Source organism: Chenopodium album, chromosome 23 (genome assembly GCF_948465745.1).
Source record: "Chenopodium album chromosome 23, dcCheAlbu1.1, whole genome shotgun sequence".
Lineage (NCBI taxonomy): Eukaryota > Viridiplantae > Streptophyta > Magnoliopsida > Caryophyllales > Amaranthaceae > Chenopodium > Chenopodium album.
The window spans coordinates 9,131,263-9,151,947 of record NC_137856.1 but is presented as its reverse complement, the minus strand read 5'-3'; the positions used below and the strand labels follow the sequence as shown (position 1 = coordinate 9,151,947).

Here is a 20,685-nt window from a genome sequence, read left to right as displayed (position 1 = left end):
GGAGGCCAATGGCCAGAAATCAAACTGAGCACAAAAAGGCTTAGTGGCTACACAACCGCCCCAAAATGGGGCATGAGGCTCTAAGCCGGATGGTTGGACATTTTATAAATTCGCCTGCTCCAGTGTGAAACATCGCGTCCGGCGACGCCCCTCCGGGTGTTATCGTCGCAGAGGGCATTCTATTGTTTGCCCTACCATCGCATACAGACGGCAAAGATTGAACGGTCTGATTGATCAACTCAAAGCCGCCTGACCATAGTAACTTGAAAAACGAATCAGTCTTAAGAAACCGGATGATCAGTGCGTCACCCATCAATTGACTAAAGTTTTAACTCAGGTTACCCTTAGAAATTATACGGTCTCCCAAATGGGGTAAACATGCTAAGTATAATTAGAGAAACATTGTGGTTATCAACCTACGTAGACGGACCAATTTTAAAAATGGCCCTAGTAGGATAATTGAAACCTGTTGAAGGCACCTGAGGCTGCCTGGAAAATACAAGCCGTCTGCTATCGTAATAAAATAATAGTAGACGGAGCAATCAAATTTTATATTCAAACTCATCCACTTGTAATAATATAGCATGATTAGTCATTCAACAGTGACATCAAGGTCGAAAGACCCCCTGCATTCAGAACCGTTTGTTCGTATGGCCGTCTGTGTGCTTGGCTTGGGGCAATCACCTTAGTGATGATTGACTTAAAAATTATTCATACCTCTTTTTGGTATCACCAATTTCCAGTCAATCAACCAATTGTAAACCCAAGCACACAGCCGTCCAGGGGCAAAGCATCCGGTACGTCATAAACATCCGGAATGCCATACCTATCAAGCCCAAATTCAAATGCAACGCATTCAAACACAAAGTATAAACAACATCCGACCTAATGGCCGGATGATTCATCATAAAATAAAAAGACTGACCCCATGGTCAGCCAAAAGTATTGTTAAAACGGCTCAACAGCCGGTGAGACAAAATATAAAAAAAAAAATTGTTAAGTGACCCGACCCCACGGTCGGTAAAGAAACAAGATTACTCGGCACACAGGCCGGAAATGCATTAACATGGCCATACGACCGCAGAAATAATCCAGGGACAGCTCAATTAACACCAGGGACCGACTGCTCAGCATTATCATCCGCCCCTTCTTGCTCATTGGCGGGATGATTGACCGTTTGATCCTCTACCGGCTCCTGGTGCTCCCCCTCAGTGGCTCCCTCCTCCGCCTGCTCCTCCTCCGCCAAGGGCTCCTCCGGCTCCGCCTGCTCTTGGTCCAAGGCATCAGCCACCTGCTCATAACGATACTCCCAAATGGAGTAATCGTCCTTAGGAAAGAGAGCCTTCCATGCCATCTTCATTCGAGTGACACAGTCGGCCTCATTCTCCTCAATGAGCCGGCGCTTTTCATCCTCAGCGCGCTCCTCGAACTTGGACCTGAGCTGCTCCTCCTGGTTGGCAAGCTTTTTCCTTAAGCTCTCGACCTGACGAAGACTGGATGTGTCTCTGTCGATGTCTTGTAGCTTGCCAAGCTCCACCTTGGTCGCCTTCAGCTCTCCCTTCAGCTCCACAACCCTCTGCTGAGCCGCCTCCAAATCCTTCTTAACCTGCAAGTTGGCAGCCGCCTGAGAATATAGTATATCTCGTGTTAGCAAGTCATTCTTGTTAACATCGAATTGCGCTCTATTAAGATTGGAGGCGGCCCGAAGGTTGGCAGCTCTTACCTCCTTGGTCTTCTCATTGAATGGCTTTTTAAGGCCATTCACTCGCAGCATTGCCTGCATCCGGACAAAAGAAAAGGGCCGTTAGTAAAACAAACGGTCCAAACGAAATTTAAAGTTGAAATATTTCAAAGTCTTTACCTCTGCGAGAAGAGCAAGGATGGCATCCAGGTTCATGATGCCAACTCCCCAGATGGAGTCACGTTGCTCAGCAGTAACTCCTCTTCAGAGCATTTCCTTAGCAATTTCTCTAAGGTCTGGAGTCTGGGAGGGAGCTTCTGTATATCAAGAATTAAGTTGGGTGTTATTTAACATACATCCGTCATAAACACAAATTAATACGGCTGGTTGCTATTAAACATACATCCGGTCAAGAATTCAAATAACTTTGGCCATTGTTGAACATACACGCGGCTAAAAGTTTGAATTATTTGGGGTGTTACTTAACACACATCCGACAAGTTATAAGGCCGCATGATCTAAAAGTCTGAATTATTTGGGGTGTTACTTAACATACATCCGGCATGATAAAGGCCACATGACATTCTATACTTGACAAAAAAAAAAAAAAAAAAAAAAGAAAAAAAAAGTGAGAAGTCAAGTACCTGAAATGACAACCAGGTCCTGGACCTGCTTGCCTTGGCGCCTGCCAGGGGTGCCTTCTCGAGCAGGCGGCGAATCCTTGGATTCGGACGCCTCCTTGAGAGCGGAGAGAGCAGTCGGCGATTTGCCGCCTGTGGAGGGATGCGATCCGGAGTTGCTGGCGAAGGGCTTATGAGCTACCGTCTTCCGGGAGCGTTTTGCAGGCGTCGGAGACGCCACCTCAGCATTCCGCTTGGGAGGTTTGAGATTAACCCCAGGGACTACAGGAGGCTTCACTGAGCCCCCCTGTACAAGAAAAATTCACAAGTTAGTGGAAAATATACTAAGTAAAGTTATAATTGAGGCCGGATGAATAAAGGTCGGATGAAGGGAGGACTTACATGTTCAAGATGCTCCTGCTTGAAGATCTGGTTTTTTCTGTTCACCATCTGGCGGTAGGCGGAGGCGGAGCCGCTTGGTTTCTTGCTGGGAGGGAGCTGAGACATGGCTTCTTCTGCAAAAGGCCGAATGGGTGGTTAGAAAACAACATCAAAATTTTTGTGCAAAAATAAAGTATGCATGATATGACCCCCATCCGTCTACCCACCTCTTCCTTTTTCTAAGCTCAGGCCACAGGCGGCCAAAAAAGGTCGGGTCCTTGAGCCATTCGTACTGGGGGATGTAGCTTCTGAATTTAAGTTCCTTTTTAGAACCCCCCTCTACTGCATGTACTTCCACCTTAAACAAACCTGGATCAAGAATTTGATCCCCTCCTTCTTCAGAGACAGGCGGCAGTAAGGCCTTTTGGCCAAGGAGATAAGGGTTCTGGTTCCAAGAGTTGAACTTGGCGTTCCAGCTGGTATCAGGGGAGGTAATGATGTAGAATTTGTTCCTCCAATCCTTCCACTTGGATTCCTTCCCAAGCATCATCATGTACCCCTTATTACTTGTAAGGGTGTACCAGCCGGGGCCAGCTGACTGAGGGGCTTTGCTCAGATAATGCATGGAAGCAAACGCCTCAAAGCCAGGCTCAACATTTTGCATCCTGCAGGCGGCTACATACCCCAGGATGTTCACCCATGAGTTAGGGGTGTGTTGCCAAATTCCCAGGCAGTATCCATCGAGGATACCCTCAATGGCCGGATCTAGGGGAAACCTAAGACCCGCCTGGATCACTGCGGCATAACAGCCGAATGCAGTGTTCTGATAACTCTGGTTAAGGGGCCAAACTACAGCATCCGTCAAGGCAGGCACCTTGACTTCATAGCCGGCCCCCATGACATATGTATCCCTAAACTCATCCAACCCTTTTAGCATGGTCTTTTGGGTGGAAAGGGAAATGTGTGTGAAGTAGGGGGTGTAATCATCTTGAAGAGAAGAGGACGCCTCACCTTGACCCCTTTCAGGGGAAGCGGCCTCCTCGTCAGGCTTTTCAGACGGCTCCTGTTCAGATTCAGAGCCGTCTGAGGAAGAGTTTAAGGATGAGAGGGAAAGAGATTGGGAAGAGTCCTGGTCAGATTCAGCCTCATGCTGACCAGGCGGTAAGTCCAAAATAGAATCATCCGGAGTACTCGGGGTTCCAGGCTTGTCATAATAAACCTCGTTTCGAGGTACCCTGATAGAGCCATCCCCCTCATCCCTCCTTGCGGTTCTTTTCGTTCTGGCCATAGTGTCCTGCACAGACATAGAGTCGGTCGGATTCGGGGACGAAGGAAGGGTGGGGCAAACGGCACCCCTAGTCCTAGATTCAGCAGTCCCTAGTGACCGGCTGATAACTACTCTAGGCCGTGCCGAATGTGTTTGAGAAACCATTTTTATTGAAAGAAAAAACAAACACAGGCGAAAAAATTTTAAAAGAACAAACAAAAGAAAGTCAGACGGTTACCTTTAGAAAGGTACGGTTGACTTGGAAAACGAGCCGGCTGGTGCAGTCGGACAGTAACAAACGGCAGAGTACACACTTTTTTGTGAAAAATTCTCTAGAAAATCCTCTCAAATTTCAACGCAAGATGCGTGAAAAATGACGGTGGACTTTCCTTTTATAGAGGGCTAATTTTTGAGGGGTTACCTCGATATTACCCTAGAGGGCCAAATGAGACGCTGACATGTGTCACAGACGCTCCGTGGCGTGCCACGTCACCTCTGTGACAGGGGCAAATGTTTTGGGTAAAATTACCCTACCAGGTGGCGACCTGAGAGCACGACACGTTCTGCCCAGTATTAGGACACTTGTCCTTGCCATGTAGGTCTATGCAAAGGCCAATTAAGAAGTATTAGGACACCACTGTCACATCAAGGAATGGCGGCCTTCAGGCCCAATTCCCCATGATTTGTCATAACCCACCAAATCTAGGTCACATGACCTAGAAAAAAGGGCACATTTTCCCATGACCCTATAAATAGGGAGAGATTCCCCATTTTGGGGACAAGTTGATTCAATCATTCATTACATCACCTGCATTTCTCCCACATCAGAGAAAGCACCTGATCTCGGGATCTGTAAAGATCTCACCTTTATTTCCGCACCTTTTACTCTCCTGCACGTTCTAACTTGACCGTCGGAGGCGGAACTCCAACCAACGGGAGTTTCCGTTGTTTTGCAGGTACAGGCCGCGCCGGACTAATCTTCAAGCTGTAACTCTCCCGAGGGACTAAAAACACCCAAAACAGCTTATGCTTATCAATTTTTTGAACTCAAATCACTATCTAAATTTTATTGTAGATTTGCAAGGCCTTAAAGAAGCATTACAAACTATAAGATAGATTTTCGATTTAAAAGATAAGGAAACAAATAATATTCCAAAAACATATAAAAAGTTTCCCAACAACAAATTTTTTTTTTTTTAAAAAGAACTTAAGGAAGATATGCCTATAACACACCATGAAAAGGTCGTTCTAGTGAATGGTAAAATACTAAAATGTGTAAGTCAAATTTAGACTAAAATAATAATCTAAGATAAACCTTGTGTAGGGAATATTTCAAGCATTACGATAACCCCAAACTTGAACCCCACTGTGATCATACACTAAAGTACGGTGGCGTTCCAAAGGGAAAGAAAAAGAGCAAAAAGAGTCGCCAACAAGTTTTAGGAACTTGTAAACCCAAAAGACAATCCAAAAGGACCATCAACTACTCCATAAGGTCTTGAACCAAATAGGGTCCGGGGATGAGGGTACGAATCCAATCTACAAAAGAAAGGACCCGCCCTATAAAATAGGCCTCTACTTTGTTCTGCTCGTATTCATGTGCGCTTTTCGAATAAGATACAAACATTATATTAAACCTACCCTGTTTATCTATGTTGGTTGAATATTAATGCACAAATAATACTATTATTGGCGATCACTTGAGTTAAAATCACATTAGCCTAAACCAAATTATTAATTATCTTATTAAGCGTGATTTCAAGTACAAATTCCCTTTAACAATCATAAAAGGTGTGATCAAGCAACATAATAAAAATATAAAACAAGCAACATAATAAATAAAGCAATAACGATAATGATAATAGCATGATAAGGCATAATAAAGCTTAATAATAATAGCAAGATCCTAGGCATGATACTAGAAAGATTAATAACAAACCCTAGCATGTCACTAAACGATAAAGATCAAAGCTTTAAACCTAACATTGTACTAACATGATATTATAAAGGATAAAGGCACCCTAAACATGATACTAGAAAGCATAAAATAACATCCTAACATGATACTAGGAATCATAAAACAATAATAAGCATGCTTTCTACATTGAAAGAGAGTAATAAGATTACATACTTTGAAGCCTCGTACCTCTTTCTAATAACAAAATACACAAGTTAGTAAACTTCAATGAAAATAATAAAGAATTATTAAAGAATTAAAGAATTAAAGAAAAATCAAATTAAATAAAGTTTAGACTAGTTTTGGACCAAACCCTCAGAAAATATCAACCTTTCACGTATAGGGCGAAGGCAACTTCGAACTTGGCTAAGAGACTCTAAGTCTTGTGAATGCGGAATATTGTATTTAAAAGCTAGTTTGTTTAGAAATAGAGAGAAAAGAAAGAATATAAGAACAATTTAATGTGAATTGATAATTGTGAATGATTTTTCAAAACAGGGATTCGGACGCTATTTATAATGAAAATAATCCGGAAAAACGTAGAATTTGATAAGGAATAAAACTCCATGCTGTCGCCAGGAATTAACTCTGTCGCGACGCGACAATGTCTGTCGCGAGGCGACAGGGTCTGTCGCGCGGCGACAATGTCTGTCGCGCGGCGACAGATTTGTCGTTTGGCGATAGCCTGTATTAGCGCGTTTTTCTTTACGCGGAATCCGATCTTTAATCAAATTGATCTACGGAATCCGTACAGAAGATAAAATATATTTTTAAGATAACAAAACGATATTTTATTCCAAATAAAAATCTATTAAAAATAATTAATTATTAAATCTAACAATATTAGAATTAAAAGGAACCTTCTAGAAACTTCTAGAAAACTATAATTAATCCTAATAATTTTAGGAATAATAATTAACATTGGGCCCTCCTCTAGATCATTGGGCCGTATTTAAAATAATTAACCAGGCCCAGTTTAGTATTTTGGCCATAACTTCCTCAATATTCATCGGAATCGATCTTATAATATATCGTTGGAAAGACCTTTTCGAGCCCCATCGAACTACACTATTATTGGACCTTTATCATGGACCAAACGTAAACTGGTTCGGCTATTTTCAAATAAAGTCATTTTCAAAAACAGAGAGAAAAGAATTTTATTAAAACTAAACCGCATCACTCGACTTTCAAACCACTTTCACCTAATTCGATAATAACACAACGTGAAAGGCATTCATCACTGGGTTTGGTTTTGGGGAGACACAAATGGGTGTCTACACCTTGGTTGCTCACGCATCATATGTCCCCTCCTAAATTAGAATTCATCCTCAAGTTCCTTCTATAAAGCATGGTATTAAGTTATTTGCTCACATTGAAACACAAACATCTTCACCAATAAAAATTTATGAAGTGTTAGAATTTTCACTATGCACCATTTTGAACATTGAACCTTTCTCTTAGAATTATTGAACACATTTTGAAAATTGAATCTTAGGAATAACTAATCTTAGGAATAAATTTGACCTTTTCCTTAGAATTATTGAACACATTTTGAACATTGAACCTTAGGAATAAATAATCACCGACATCATCAGGGGGTTTCTTCCATGCATAACAGAAAATCTATTAGGCACATCGCCTCTTGATTTGGTAAAGGGGTTAGGTTAGAGATGCTTTATTCCAAACTTGACAAATTATGTGTTATTTCTCCCATGATGCAAAACCTCTTGATCAAATTGGGAGTCCCAACAGGATATTACAAGTCGTCATTGGGACAACATCGCATCAAATAACATCCTTTTACTCACCCAACATAAAATTAATTGGGTCTTGTTTTGTAACTTAAATGTCATTTCTCTCCCGAAGACAACTAAGCTTATGCGGTCGCTCATGAGCACGAGTGACTTTAAATCATCAACTAGCTTGTTGTCCGTGACATGTGCTAAAGCCACTATCTACTATCAAAGAGCATGTCTTAGAACCAACTAAGTACTGTGTATGGAAGAGATTTTCTCGTTACACAAAATCAACAATATGTGTGGCCTCCATATGCAACACCTTTCTCAAAATACCAATATGACGCACGTTTTCTTCCATCGGGTGGTACTAAGTTATCTTGGAACGAAGAATCCTCCAAATTTGTTTAGTTAAGCGTAGAGGTAGTATTCCTCTCGATCACATGTTCGTAAGGACACATGATCATCAAGTTAGGACATTTTTTAGCTATGTGGCCATGCCCTTGACACTTGAAACATTGTTTTCCTTTCATACAAAATTGATTCGAGGTTAAAGAAGGATTCCTTGAAGAAGTAGCCTCATTAGCAATCGAAGTAGACCCTTTAGGCATTGTGTTGCTATCTGCAACTTGCTTAGAAATAAAAGATGGCCTAAACAAAGACTTAGTATCACCCAATTTGTACACCCCAATTTAAGTCAACATGAGCCCACTAGTAGATATATATTGTCCTCTTTGAGCCCTAGGCCGCAAGGATTTGATTTGGTGCAAGACAGAAGTTCTACCCAAAAGGCCTTTACTAGCTAGGTTGATGTATCAACCCCTATATTAGGAAGGATTCTTTCTTATCATTGGTACATCCCATGCTTGGGCTTTAATCAATGATACACATGCGTAAGTTTTAATTAGGAAATTTTAGATTTTAACACCACAAAAAAACAGAAAAATGGTTTTTAATACTACCCAGAAAAAAAAAACCTTTTATTTTCACACCACAAAATTTTTTAAACATTGGCTTTTACCAACACTTAACTGATTCATGGATGGAATCCGTTAACGGGGTCCACATTTAGGAATGGCAACGGATTAGATTCGGGTTGGATGAAGCTAAATCCGAATTCGATCCGTTTAGTAAACGGACCCTAGACTCAGATCCGAATCTGAGTCCGAATTCGAAAATTCCGAGTCCGAATCCAATCCGACTCGTGATTTTCGGATCCAAATTCGGTCCATTTATATGGACCTCCTAAATAATCTGAATATTTTTTTATTATTTAATTTTTTTTTTTTGTAATGTCATGCATACTTATAATTTCTTGTATTGCATACCAAGTAAAGTATAAACACAACATATTTAAATTATGAACTAAGTTACACAACAAATTTTGCTACAAAACAAGTAAACAATTGTCCCAAGTTATCATACTCTTGGTTTCGAACTCGGATCGGACTCGTAGGGTCCAAGTCTGATCCGCCTCCTATTCGGATTCGGATCTATTATTTTATCAGATTCGGATTCAAACTAGTTTTAAACGGATTCGGATCGGATTTTTTTCTTCGGATCGGATTAGATTCAAATCGAACTCGGATTAAATTGCCATCCCTATCCACATTGCTTACGTGTCAGCATACTTGGACAAAAATAATAATAATAATAATAATAATAATAATAATAATAATAATAATAATAATAATAATAAAAACCCTAAACTAATCCAGCCACCCCCATCCCCACCACTAGTTGGGCGGCGCCGGCAAATGCTCTACCCAACAACCTTCGTTCCTAGCCCTAGCAACCGCATACCTTGCCTCCTCCATCCCCCTCCCAAAACCGACTGAACCTAGCTCCTTAACGACCGCTTAAAACGGACCGCCCGTTTTTCAGACCACCCAAAGACGACAACCAATTAGGGCTCTCAGGGTAAAAAACGACCGGTTTATGGTCTAAATCGACCACTTAGGCTTTAAACCGGTCGTTTATGACCCTTAGTTGCCGTTTATGGTGGTTATTTCTAGGTGGTTTGAAGAACGGAAGACAACCACCCGTTTTTGGTGGCCATTGAGGTAGGGTAAAAAATGATCGGTTTTAGGGTCGGGGAAAAGAGGGGGTTGAGATTGCGGTGGTTGGGGCTGAGAAAGGGGGTGTTAGAGTGGGGTAGGCGGCGACGCGGGCTGCCAGCGGTGGCGGAGTGGGTGGCTGGTTAAGTTTTAGGGTTTTTGTTTTATTTTACATATTTAGTTTTTCTTTTTTTAAAACTAATAATATGGTCACACGTGGCATAATAGAACTCACTTGACGGATTTTGAGACGGAAATTGGTAAGTGGTGGTATTATCCAAATTTGAGAATCTTTTGTGGTGTTAAAATAAAAGGGTTTTTTTTTTCTTTTTCTTTTTTTTTTTTTTTTTTTTTTTTTGGTAGTGTTAAAAACCATTTTTTTTTTGTTTTTTTGTGGTGTCAAAATCTAAAATTTCCTTTTAATTATCAACGGTACACCTGTACTTTTAACTAATTAACTACAATAAGCATTCAGTTAATGTTAGTAATAGGTTAGTGACTTGCACTTTTGACCAATTTTAAGTCCCTCCTTTTCCCTTCTTCATTTCCCTCCTACATTTAAAATAACCCACCTAGCTCTATTATTATATAAACGAAGCCTCCTCAGTTGCTCTGATTTATGCAGCTTCTGCTTAACCCTTAGACATATCAATACAAGCGATCAATACATCTCTTCCACATCAAACTATGAAAGAAAATATTTTGGTCTCTACTTTTTTGTGTGTAAATGTGTGGGTGGATAATTCAAGTTGAGGGGGTTTCACCTTGATCTCTACCCAACATATGAAAGACATAACTATAGTGAGACCCATGTGTAGTGACATTAGACATTTAGTATGACAAGTCGAGCATATAGTTACATTCAAAATTCGATAATATCTTAGATAGATGTTCCAAGAGTTTGAATAAGATAGCAATATTCCATAGCGTGTAAGTGCACCACTGCACCCGTAACAAATTCCCATCTATTCATCCTCTCCCATATATTACTCGAGAGGTCGAGATAGTTCAGTAGATATTCACGGTCCTCCCACAAACTTAATGTGGATATTGGCCACCCAAACCAAAACTATAATCTATATCTATGCTCCAAATAAGTTCTCCCATCCCAACATCTCACTCCAAAACGTAGAAATAAATATGGGAAACCAAATTCAAAATGTAGTTATATAATTATTTATCTAACTACCAAAACACCGCCTATATTTGGTATCTTTTCCAACATCAATGCTAATCATAGTACAGTATATAATAAAAAATAGAGAAGAAATAAAAAAAAAAAAGCCTAATGAAGAAGAAAAAGCTACATAAATCAAAGAAAATGTGGGGGCTTCGTTTACATAATGATAGAGGTGGGTGGGTTACTTTAAATATAGGAGGGAAATAAAAGGAGTGAGTTAATTGGTCATAATTGCAAGTCATTAACCTACTACTAACATTTAATTAACGGAATGTTTACTATACTTAATTAGTTGAAAGTATAGGTGTACCGCTGATAATAAAAACTTAAGCATGTGTATCATTGATAAAAGAAAAAACCTGGGGTATATCAATGATAATTTCCCTACCTCTTTATTCTTTGTATGGATTTCTTTTCTGAGATGATATGTGATGCTTGCTCGGATAACTCGTGGAATCCCTTTAAACTCCCAAGATCCCCCCCTCTCTCTCCATTTCTCAGTTACTTTTGCAGATGATAGCCTCCTCCTTGGAGAAGCCTCAGTTCAGACTACTTCCACTATGCTCTATGTGTAGATTCTTTCCACCAACTTTCTGGACTAAAAATGAACCCTAATAAGAGTAAAATGTATTGTTCTAAGAACACCACTATGAAGGCTAGATAACAGATCTCTAAGCTTTTCAATGTGTCTCCCACCTCTAATTTGGGTACATACTTGTGATAGGAGACCTCTAAAGTCTTCTCTTTTTTCATTCTTCAGAAGGTGGAACAGAGGTTGGCTTAGTGGAAGACCAAATGCATGTCTAAGGCTGTAGGATTGGTATTAATTAAGTCCACACTAAATGCTATTATCCTCTATACTATGTAGTGCATTTCTATGCACAAATCCATCCTTCACTTTCTTGATTCTACAACTAGATACTACTTTTGGGGATCCAGCCCTAAAAAGAAGAAAATTCCAATGGTGACTTAGAAAAAAATATGCGGTCCTCATCCATGACCTAGGGGGACTCGGAGTGAGATCAAATGTCATATCTAATGAGATCCACATATGGCCAATTTATGCTGAAAATGCACTCTCATGATAACCTTGCCTAAAAATGATTTTCAACAAATATGTTGCTAGTAGACAAAACCCTAAAAGCTTCAAATTAGGCTCTCATATTTTGCAGGATATGCGAAAGGGCTGACAACTTTTTTCCTTCTCTATCGCCTGTAGCCGACCAAGACTCCCAACTCTCCTTTTGGTATAATCAGTGGTAATCTATTTGTATACTTAGCTAGGAATCTGATCCAAGGGCCCCTCACCCCCGATGATGAGGCTCTTTTGTGGGCCAACGAGCCAAGTAGGGAGCCTAGAGGGTTGGAATCTCTCCCAAGTCTCTATGCATCTCTTGAGGGTGAAAGTTCGGTGTTCGTTGTTTGGTGTTTGGTTTGGATTTTGGCAAAATCCAAATCCAAAACCGAATATTGAATTTTCCAAATCGAATTTGATAAGAAACCGAACTAATCTATCCATATTTGTAAATCTAATTTAGTTCCAAACCGAAAACCGAATTGGATTTTACTGCCTTGATTTATGATAATAACAATAATAAAAAAAATTACAACCAAATTTATACTTTATAGATCTACAAAACAAAATAAAAATAGAAGTAAATACAACTACAGTACAATATTAGGGGGTGTTTGGTTCATTAAGTTGGATTGGATTGGTATGAAATCTCATAATAGAGAGGTATGTATTCTAAAACCCATACTAGTCTTAAGTTGTTTAGTTTTAATGTTGGAATGGTTTATATGTTTTATTATTAGAATTGATTTTGAAATTTAGGGGGAGGGTTGGTATGGGATTCCATAGGCATGGGCTAGAATTAGAACCCATTGGGTATGAGATTCAATTTCTAAAAAACTCAACCAAATAATAAAATAGATGGAATACATTCTAACTCCATTCCAAAATATTCCTAGTGATCCAACCAAACGACCCCTAGATAAAATAACATAATTTACAACACTTATATCTAAAATAGTGCTAAAATTTCGGAGACAATAGCATCCGAATTTATAGCTTATTTATTCAATTTCCAAAATGTAAATTAAAGAGTCATGCAAAAACACAACAAATAGGATGAAAAAAGATGCAAGGGATAAGATTAATACTAGAAACATTTGTTGTTAAAGCTTTGGAAATTTGGGTATGTATGTGATTTTTTTTTATTTTTTACTTAAATTGAAGAACAAATTAAGATTTATGCTGACTAAAGAGAGATGAGAAAGAGTTTTGAGTGAGAGAGGGAGTTAATAAAAGTGGCGGATGAAGGGAAGAAAAATGAGTTTTAGGGTTTTTGTTAATATTATAAGATGAGCCACAAAGGATTTGGACTGAATTCATTTGGGCCATTTTGGAACTAGCAGTCACCTAATACCAAAAATTCGATTTTGTTTAGTTTTTTCGGTTCTAAGAAGCTCAAAACCGAATCCAAAACGAAAACCAAATTTATAAGTTTTTTTCAATCTGATCCGAACCGAATTTTAAAAAATCCAAACCAAATTACTTTCCAGTTTGATTTTCGGTCGGTTTATTTTAAATCCATATTACTTTCACCCTTAGCTATCATCTCTCCCCCCTTAACATTGATTAGAGGATCGAGTCAGTCAAGATCTTTATATTCCAGGCACAAAGAATAACCTCGTCTGTTCCCACATTAGTGGGGAATTCTTCAATGCTTATGCCTTGTACATACAAAAATGGTTATCTGCAAATGGCAGTGATCTTGATTCTGCTTCTGATTTTTGGGAGTCCATTTGGGCTTCTCCTACCCTTCCTAGAACCAAAGTGTTTCTGTGGCAAGCTTGTAGTGATGGCTTCCTACCAAACAATCCTCGTCTAAAAAGGAAATTTAAATCTCTCCTTCCGATCCTTTCTTTCAAATGGTCATGGAGACTCCAACTCATGTCCTCAAAGATTGCACAAAGCTTCCGGTCTCTTTTAGCCTCCTCCTAGCAGCCAACAACTATCATTCAGAGATTGGGTCACCTTCAACATGACCCAATTAAGACCAATCAATTAAGGGCATATGTTGGCCTCTCATCTTTGTTTTCTCTTATTGATTAATTTGGAAGAGTAGAAACTGTTAGGTGTTTTCCCAGATCACCATTCCCCTCAATTCTATCTCTAAGTATGTCAAGTGGTTATATGCTAATTTGTTCTATGCCCAACCTTGCCACACTCCTATTGATCCCTTTGTGAAGCTCATTCACCCTATTATTTCATCTCAGTTTTCTATCTTAGTTGATGTCTCTTTTAACAAAATCACCATTGAGGTGGGAATTGGAGGCATTTTCGATCTATACTCCTTCTAAGGAGTGGAAAGGGGGTTTTCTACTAAAAACCAAGGCTGAGGATGCCACTTCTGCTGAATTCATGGATGTTCTTGTTGCTGCTGCTTGGATTGAATACCACGTACCAATGGCCTGGATGATGTGAATATATATGTTTCGATTCTACGACTCTTGTAACTACAGGTGTGCAAAAAAAATCAAAGACAAGTACTTTAATATTACTCATGTTTCTAGGGAATTTATTCTAAAGACAGGGGTTTAGAGTGTTCAGTGTCTCCCAAAAAATCGGGTGACTTAGGCTCATCATCTAGCGCATCAATCTCATCGTGCATGGTGGGCATGATGTTCTCTGGAGCTTAGCTGATATAATTCCTATTCTAGTACTTTAAACCCATGCGTGGGTCTAATTAAGAGCTTATGTATCGAACCTATGTCTGTAAAGTGTAAACTTTAACTCTGATGCTCCTAGCCCCCCTAACTATCCCCTGTCATGCTACTTCTTTTAGCCCAAGTTGGGCGTAATTAATTAATGGGAAATTCTCAATGGTAGCCCCCTACTTTTGCTTATTCTCAATGGTAGCCAATTTTTTTTCGCATCCTCAATGGTAGCCTTAAACTTTTAAAAAGTTGCAACCGTAACCTTATTAAGTCTAAACCATTAAATATCCGTTAACTTTAAATTTTATCAATCATCTTCTTTCTCTTAACCATTTTCTCTCTCCTTCCCTTCATTCATCTTCCATGGCAGCCACCTCCAACCCCAAAACCCTCAACCTGCAACAACTTCTACTCCAACAACCACCACATCTCCATCCCCCTTCCACTACAACAACCACCCCTTCCCTAGTCAACTGCAACAACCTCCCGCAGACCCACGAAATTGGCCACTAACAACCCCAAAACCCACCACAAAATCAGCCATCCACCCCATCCACGAAAACACCGCCATGGTCCATGGAACCGCCACCCAACATAAACCCCACCCAAGAAACCCACAACTCACAAAATTACCACCTACACCTACCAAATTTCTCCAAAACGAAATACTCTTGCAATTTGGAGGTTGATGGACATTTGCACATTTATCAAATAATGGTGATGAAGGTGGAGAGCTAAATCTATGGAGTTTGGAGGTGGAAGGAAAAGGAGAAATAAGGAGGATGGAGGTATTCGTGGGGATATTTTCTGATTTTTGTTTTTTTTTTATTTATTTTTTTTGGTATTTTTTTTTATAATTATTGGAATCTGTAGTTTGTGGTTAGATTTAACGGAAATTTAACAGAAAATCATCATTAAGGTTACGGTTGTAAAAATGTGAAAGTTTAGGGCTACCAAAGAGAATCAGAAAAAAAAATTTGGCTACCATTGAGAAAAAGCAAAAATATAGAGCTACCATTGAGAATTTCCCTTAATTAATCTACCTCCTTTAACAAAAAAAACATATATATAAGCATGATATTCATCTAAAAAAAGGGTTGTAACTCAATAATAAAAAAAAAAAAAAGGGAAGAAAATTACCCATCATATCGTAGATCCACTCCAAACCTTACTTGAACACAACTCAAATCGAAATTGATTCGGATCCCTTACTTGCACTTGAAGCCTAAACCTGAACTAGAAAGATTCACTTGACATAACTCGACACCTATTTTGAAACGACCCATACTTGACCAAAGACTTAAACTTAACTTGATTATCAAAATCAAATACTTAAAATCTTAAATGCATTTATTGAAAAAGCAAAAGATCTTTTGCCAACATTTGAGAATTACGAGTACATTTTCTACATTTCCAACTAACTTTTTTTTTTTTTTTTTTTAATCTATCCCCCATTACATTATTAAACACATGGAAAGTTGAGGACTTGAGGTGTTCAAAAACACTTTTTGTCACATCCCCTCTTAATTCAAATCAAATCTTTTTCATAACAGTCCTTTTTTCAACTCTCCATCCCAAAATTTAGTAGCCGTTGTACCCCTCTTCTTAAAATTAAAATTGTACAGAATACCACTACTATTTATTCAATCTAATTAATCCAGACAAATTACAAACTACAAAAAACCACTCATTTTCATTAGATTTGGTAACCCCTTTCCTACATTTAATCCACTCTAAACTTCCTTTTTCTTTAAATATCTGGGGTTTTCAAAGATATCTCCTTTTTTACATTAAATATCACCAAATTTCTCCCCTTTTCTGGGTTTCCTCTGCACAATCTGAACTGGGTTTTTTTTCTAAATTTGTAATTCATTTCTGGGCTTTTCTTATTAATCAAACACCACCCTTTTTTGGGTAAGTTTTTAGCCGTTGAGTAATAGTTTTCACTAATTTTCTTTCTATATATTTTTTTATTTTTGTAATTTTAAAATATTAATATTGAAGTAACTGGTAAGTTTTTATTGGATTTCATTGATATTTGAAACTTATAAATCGAAATTTTTTCTTTCTAATTCAACACATTACCTTCACGATCTTCATTTTTTTGGGGAAAACCAAAGTTGGAGAGAGAATAATCCCAGAATTCTCGCCGACTCATTGAGTCACCGACCCACTTACTTCTATATATAAACCGTTTTCTTGTCAAATTCTTTCCTCATTTACTCTCAGGTAGAAATTTTTTTTCTCCTGAAAATTGAAGTAAAACCCACAAAAATCATACATTTTTATTCATTTCTCACATTTTATATTGTTTTCCACGGAATTTCAGATTTATTCAACCAATACCCATTTCCAAAAAAAAAAAAAAAAAACAAAAACCCATTAATTTTTTTTATTGAAAAAATGTGGGTTAATTTTGGAAGTTATTTGATGATTTGGGTGTTGTTTATAATGTTATGGAGTGATAATAGTAAAGTTGAAGGGCTTGGAGTTAATTGGGGAACACAAGCCAATCACAAATTACCTCCAAATACAGTGGTACAAATGTTAAAAGATAATGGGATTCAAAAAGTGAAGTTGTTTGATGCTGATGAATCTACTTTGAGTGCTTTTAGTGGTACTAATATTGAAGTTATGGTTGCTATTCCTAATGGTGATTTAAATGCTATGCTTGATTATAAACGAGCTCAAAAATGGGTTGAGAAGAATGTCACACGTTACCATTTTAGAGGTGGTGTTAATATCAAGTAAGTCTCTCTTTCATCCATCCATCTATTAGTCCGTGTTCGTGTTGAAGTTCCGGTGTATTGTATACAACATACTTAGTCACCCCTCGAATCACATAAAAGTTTACTTTTTGGGCGGTTAACATTTAGAGTTGCCGACCTTGTTGTATACAATACATCTATGGTGTACAAATTGTTTAGTTATGTCACGCAATACAATACACCCGTGGTATACAGGATTTTAGCGGCTAATTCTATAGTGGATCTGAAAAAGTGGAAAGTGGGAACTCTTTTTGGGTTTACTTTGCATCTTTTTGGTTGATTGTGATTCTTGATCTACTTGCCATGTGATTTGTGATTATGAAGCTGAGTTTTATACGGAATATGTTGGAAAATTGCATCATCTTTTGCCCCATTTGATATGCTGATATATATATTCTTTAACCGACCATCATGTGATTGTGATAAGGTCCTTAATTAGAGAGTGTTATGATCCTAGAAATATGATTAGTGACATAGTTAATTATTTGACTAATATATAGTATAATAATTTTTTGAATCACTTTTATTTTTACAGTATTATTGTATTACTGTTCTTGCCTTTGAGTAAGATTATGGGGAGTTGGGGACCATTAAATCTAGTTTTTGTTTGCTTTCATTTGAAGGATGTTTTTAATTGCTTCAAAACTTCTTTTACAAGCATTTATTTGGTTCATTTATTTAGTAATTAAGTAAAGTTTGGTTCATTTAGAAGTGATTAAAGAAATATTTAATGATGATTAGATTCTAAATTACCTGAAGTTTGTCCTGAGAGTGTTAACAATAGATATTTGAATCACTTTAAACGCATTTAGAAGAATAAAGCTACTGTATAGGAGAGTTATAAGCTTAAATTTTCGACTGTCTGATTCGATTTGTGCTATTTGCAAACCTCCCTTTGAACTTGAATGCATTTTTGGCTGTCTGCTGTTTCCTGGGGCAATTGTCTGCAAGTAATTACAGTAAAAATAACTCAGTAAGAAACAAAATCTTTTCTCGGCTTCATGTTTGTTTTCTCTGGATGAATATAACACGGACTGGATTAAGGGAAATATCTGAGCAGTTGCCTTCCAATGATGGGAAATTTTTACCCCTGATACAGATTACTAAGGCGGTTATTGGCGCGTATTGAGTAAAAAGTGAACTCTACAAACTGTAATAATCACACAAATTTTACTGTAATTGGTTGTGTTTCTAGAGGCTTAATTGGCTAGAATGATCATTGTTATTGTTATTAAGCCTGACATAATGTGTCCTTGCCTTTTAAACTATCTATTGATGATTGAACGCCTAACTGGTATATGAACAGTTGGGTTGTGCTCTATAATGACTTTTATGGTTTTTAATTAGCATTATAATGTAAGAATGTCGATACATCTTCACATTTAACGCCAATTTTTGTGCTGCAGATATGTTGCTGTTGGAAATGAACCTTTTCTAAAATCTTACAACGGCACATTTGAGAATGCTACTTTGCCCGCCCTGAAAAATATTCAAAATGCTCTTAATGAAGCCGGAGTAGGAAACATTGTAAAGGCAACTGTGCCCCTAAATGCCGATGTCTACGAGTCTCCACAGGGAACTCCTGTACCTTCAGCTGGAAGATTCAGACCTGATGTAGCTGATCTCATGACCCAGATGGTCCAGTTCATGAGCCAAAACAATGCTCCTTTCTCCGTCAATATCTACCCTTTTCTCAGTCTGTATGGTAACCCTGATTTTCCAGTTAATTATGCATTCTTTGATGGGGGAGGTGAGCCTATTCAAGATAATGGGATCCAATACACTAATGTTTTTGATGCCAACTTTGACACATTGGTTTCGTCCTTAAAAGCAGTAGGGTTTGGGGACATGCCAATAATTGTCGGGGAGGTTGGATGGCCCACGAATGGTGATGTTAATGCCAATATTAACAATGCTGTCAGATTCTATCGAGGCCTACTGCCTAGACTTGCAGCTAACACTGGCACTCCTTTGAGGCCTGGAAATATAGAGATGTACTTGTTTGGGCTCCTTGATGAGGATGCAAAGACTGTTGCTCCAGGGAACTTTGAGAGGCATTGGGGAATTTTCCGGTATGATGGGCAGCCAAAATTCCCTATGGATCTCACAGGCCAAAACAGGGATGTCTATCTTGTTGGTGCAAAGGATGTCAAATATCTCGAGAATCAATGGTGTGAATTCAACCCGAATGCCAAGGATATGAGTAAGCTGCAAGAGAACATGAATTATGCTTGCACTTTTGCGGATTGCACACCTCTGGGGTATGGATCCTCTTGCCAGAACATGGACACCAATGGGAATATTTCGTATGCGTTTAATGTGTACTTTCAGACCCAGAATCAGAACCTCGAGGCCTGCAACTTCCAAGGCTTGGCCAGGTTAACTATGAAGAATATCTCGACAGATACTTGCAATTTTACAATTCAGATAGCCTCCTCTGCTCTGAGGACTGCTGTACCTGCGGCTTTCTCTTTGATCATCACCGCACTGATGTATCTATTCCTTTGAGTTCGATCTTGTGGATATAATGATTCTGCCATTCTTTTGCTTTCATATGTTTGGTCTGTCTGTTTCTGTATTCTGAGATTTTGATACTAGAATAGAACTTTATAGATTATTTTTTGATGATTTATATAGAATGTCAGCTGCAGATAGTTTTTACCAGGATAGTGTAATCTGAGTTGACAATGTTACAGTTGCTTACTCAATCCCACATGCTTCAGTACAATAGTATATTTTTTATACCCGTTTGTTGAGTTGATGTTCAATAATTCAATTTAAGTACATATTCACAGAATTATGATCGTTACAAGTTGATCCTATAAGTTTGTTACTGAATAAAATGGTTCATTTAGGCTGAAAATTACAAAATCAGATTAAACAACTGGGCCGGAAAAGCAGACTTGAAAGTGCACCCCCATCCGGCCATCCCCTTGAGTCACTCTCACGGGCTTCTTCAATGACCGCCTTTCTAAGCTTCTATAGGCAAATACAACCAATTGAAGCACTCTGCACATGAAACAAAAATCATGGACCTATTTTACTGTCAACAAGCTTGAATCTTGATAACAGTTGTGCTAGAATATAGAGCTATTTTATACAGCATTGACTAAGAGTAACTGAACAATAATACTACACGAGAAACAAGATTTATTTTTATCAAAACAAAGTGGGTAATATTGGGCTAGTGGACCTTGATAATGGGTTAAACCATTGAAGAACGTGGGAGTTGTGAAAATTGTGATAATGGGTCAAACCATACGAGTACCAGTTACCATCGTGCATGACTGCATCTGTTCTTGTAAATTGTACTCC

The 20,685-nt window shown here is 38.4% G+C and overlaps 1 protein-coding gene across 1 annotated transcript; it reads left to right on the top strand.

Annotated features, from left to right (window-relative positions):
• Positions 1-16,155: 16,155 nt before the first annotated feature.
• Positions 16,156-20,034, top strand: LOC145607808 (glucan endo-1,3-beta-glucosidase 8-like). Its single transcript, XM_081663405.1, has 2 exons — positions 16,156-17,349; positions 18,777-20,034. Exons 1-2 carry the CDS (start codon positions 17,006-17,008, stop codon positions 19,876-19,878), a joined length of 1,446 nt encoding a protein of 481 aa, XP_081519531.1. The 5' UTR covers positions 16,156-17,005; the 3' UTR covers positions 19,879-20,034.
• Positions 20,035-20,685: the final 651 nt, after the last annotated feature.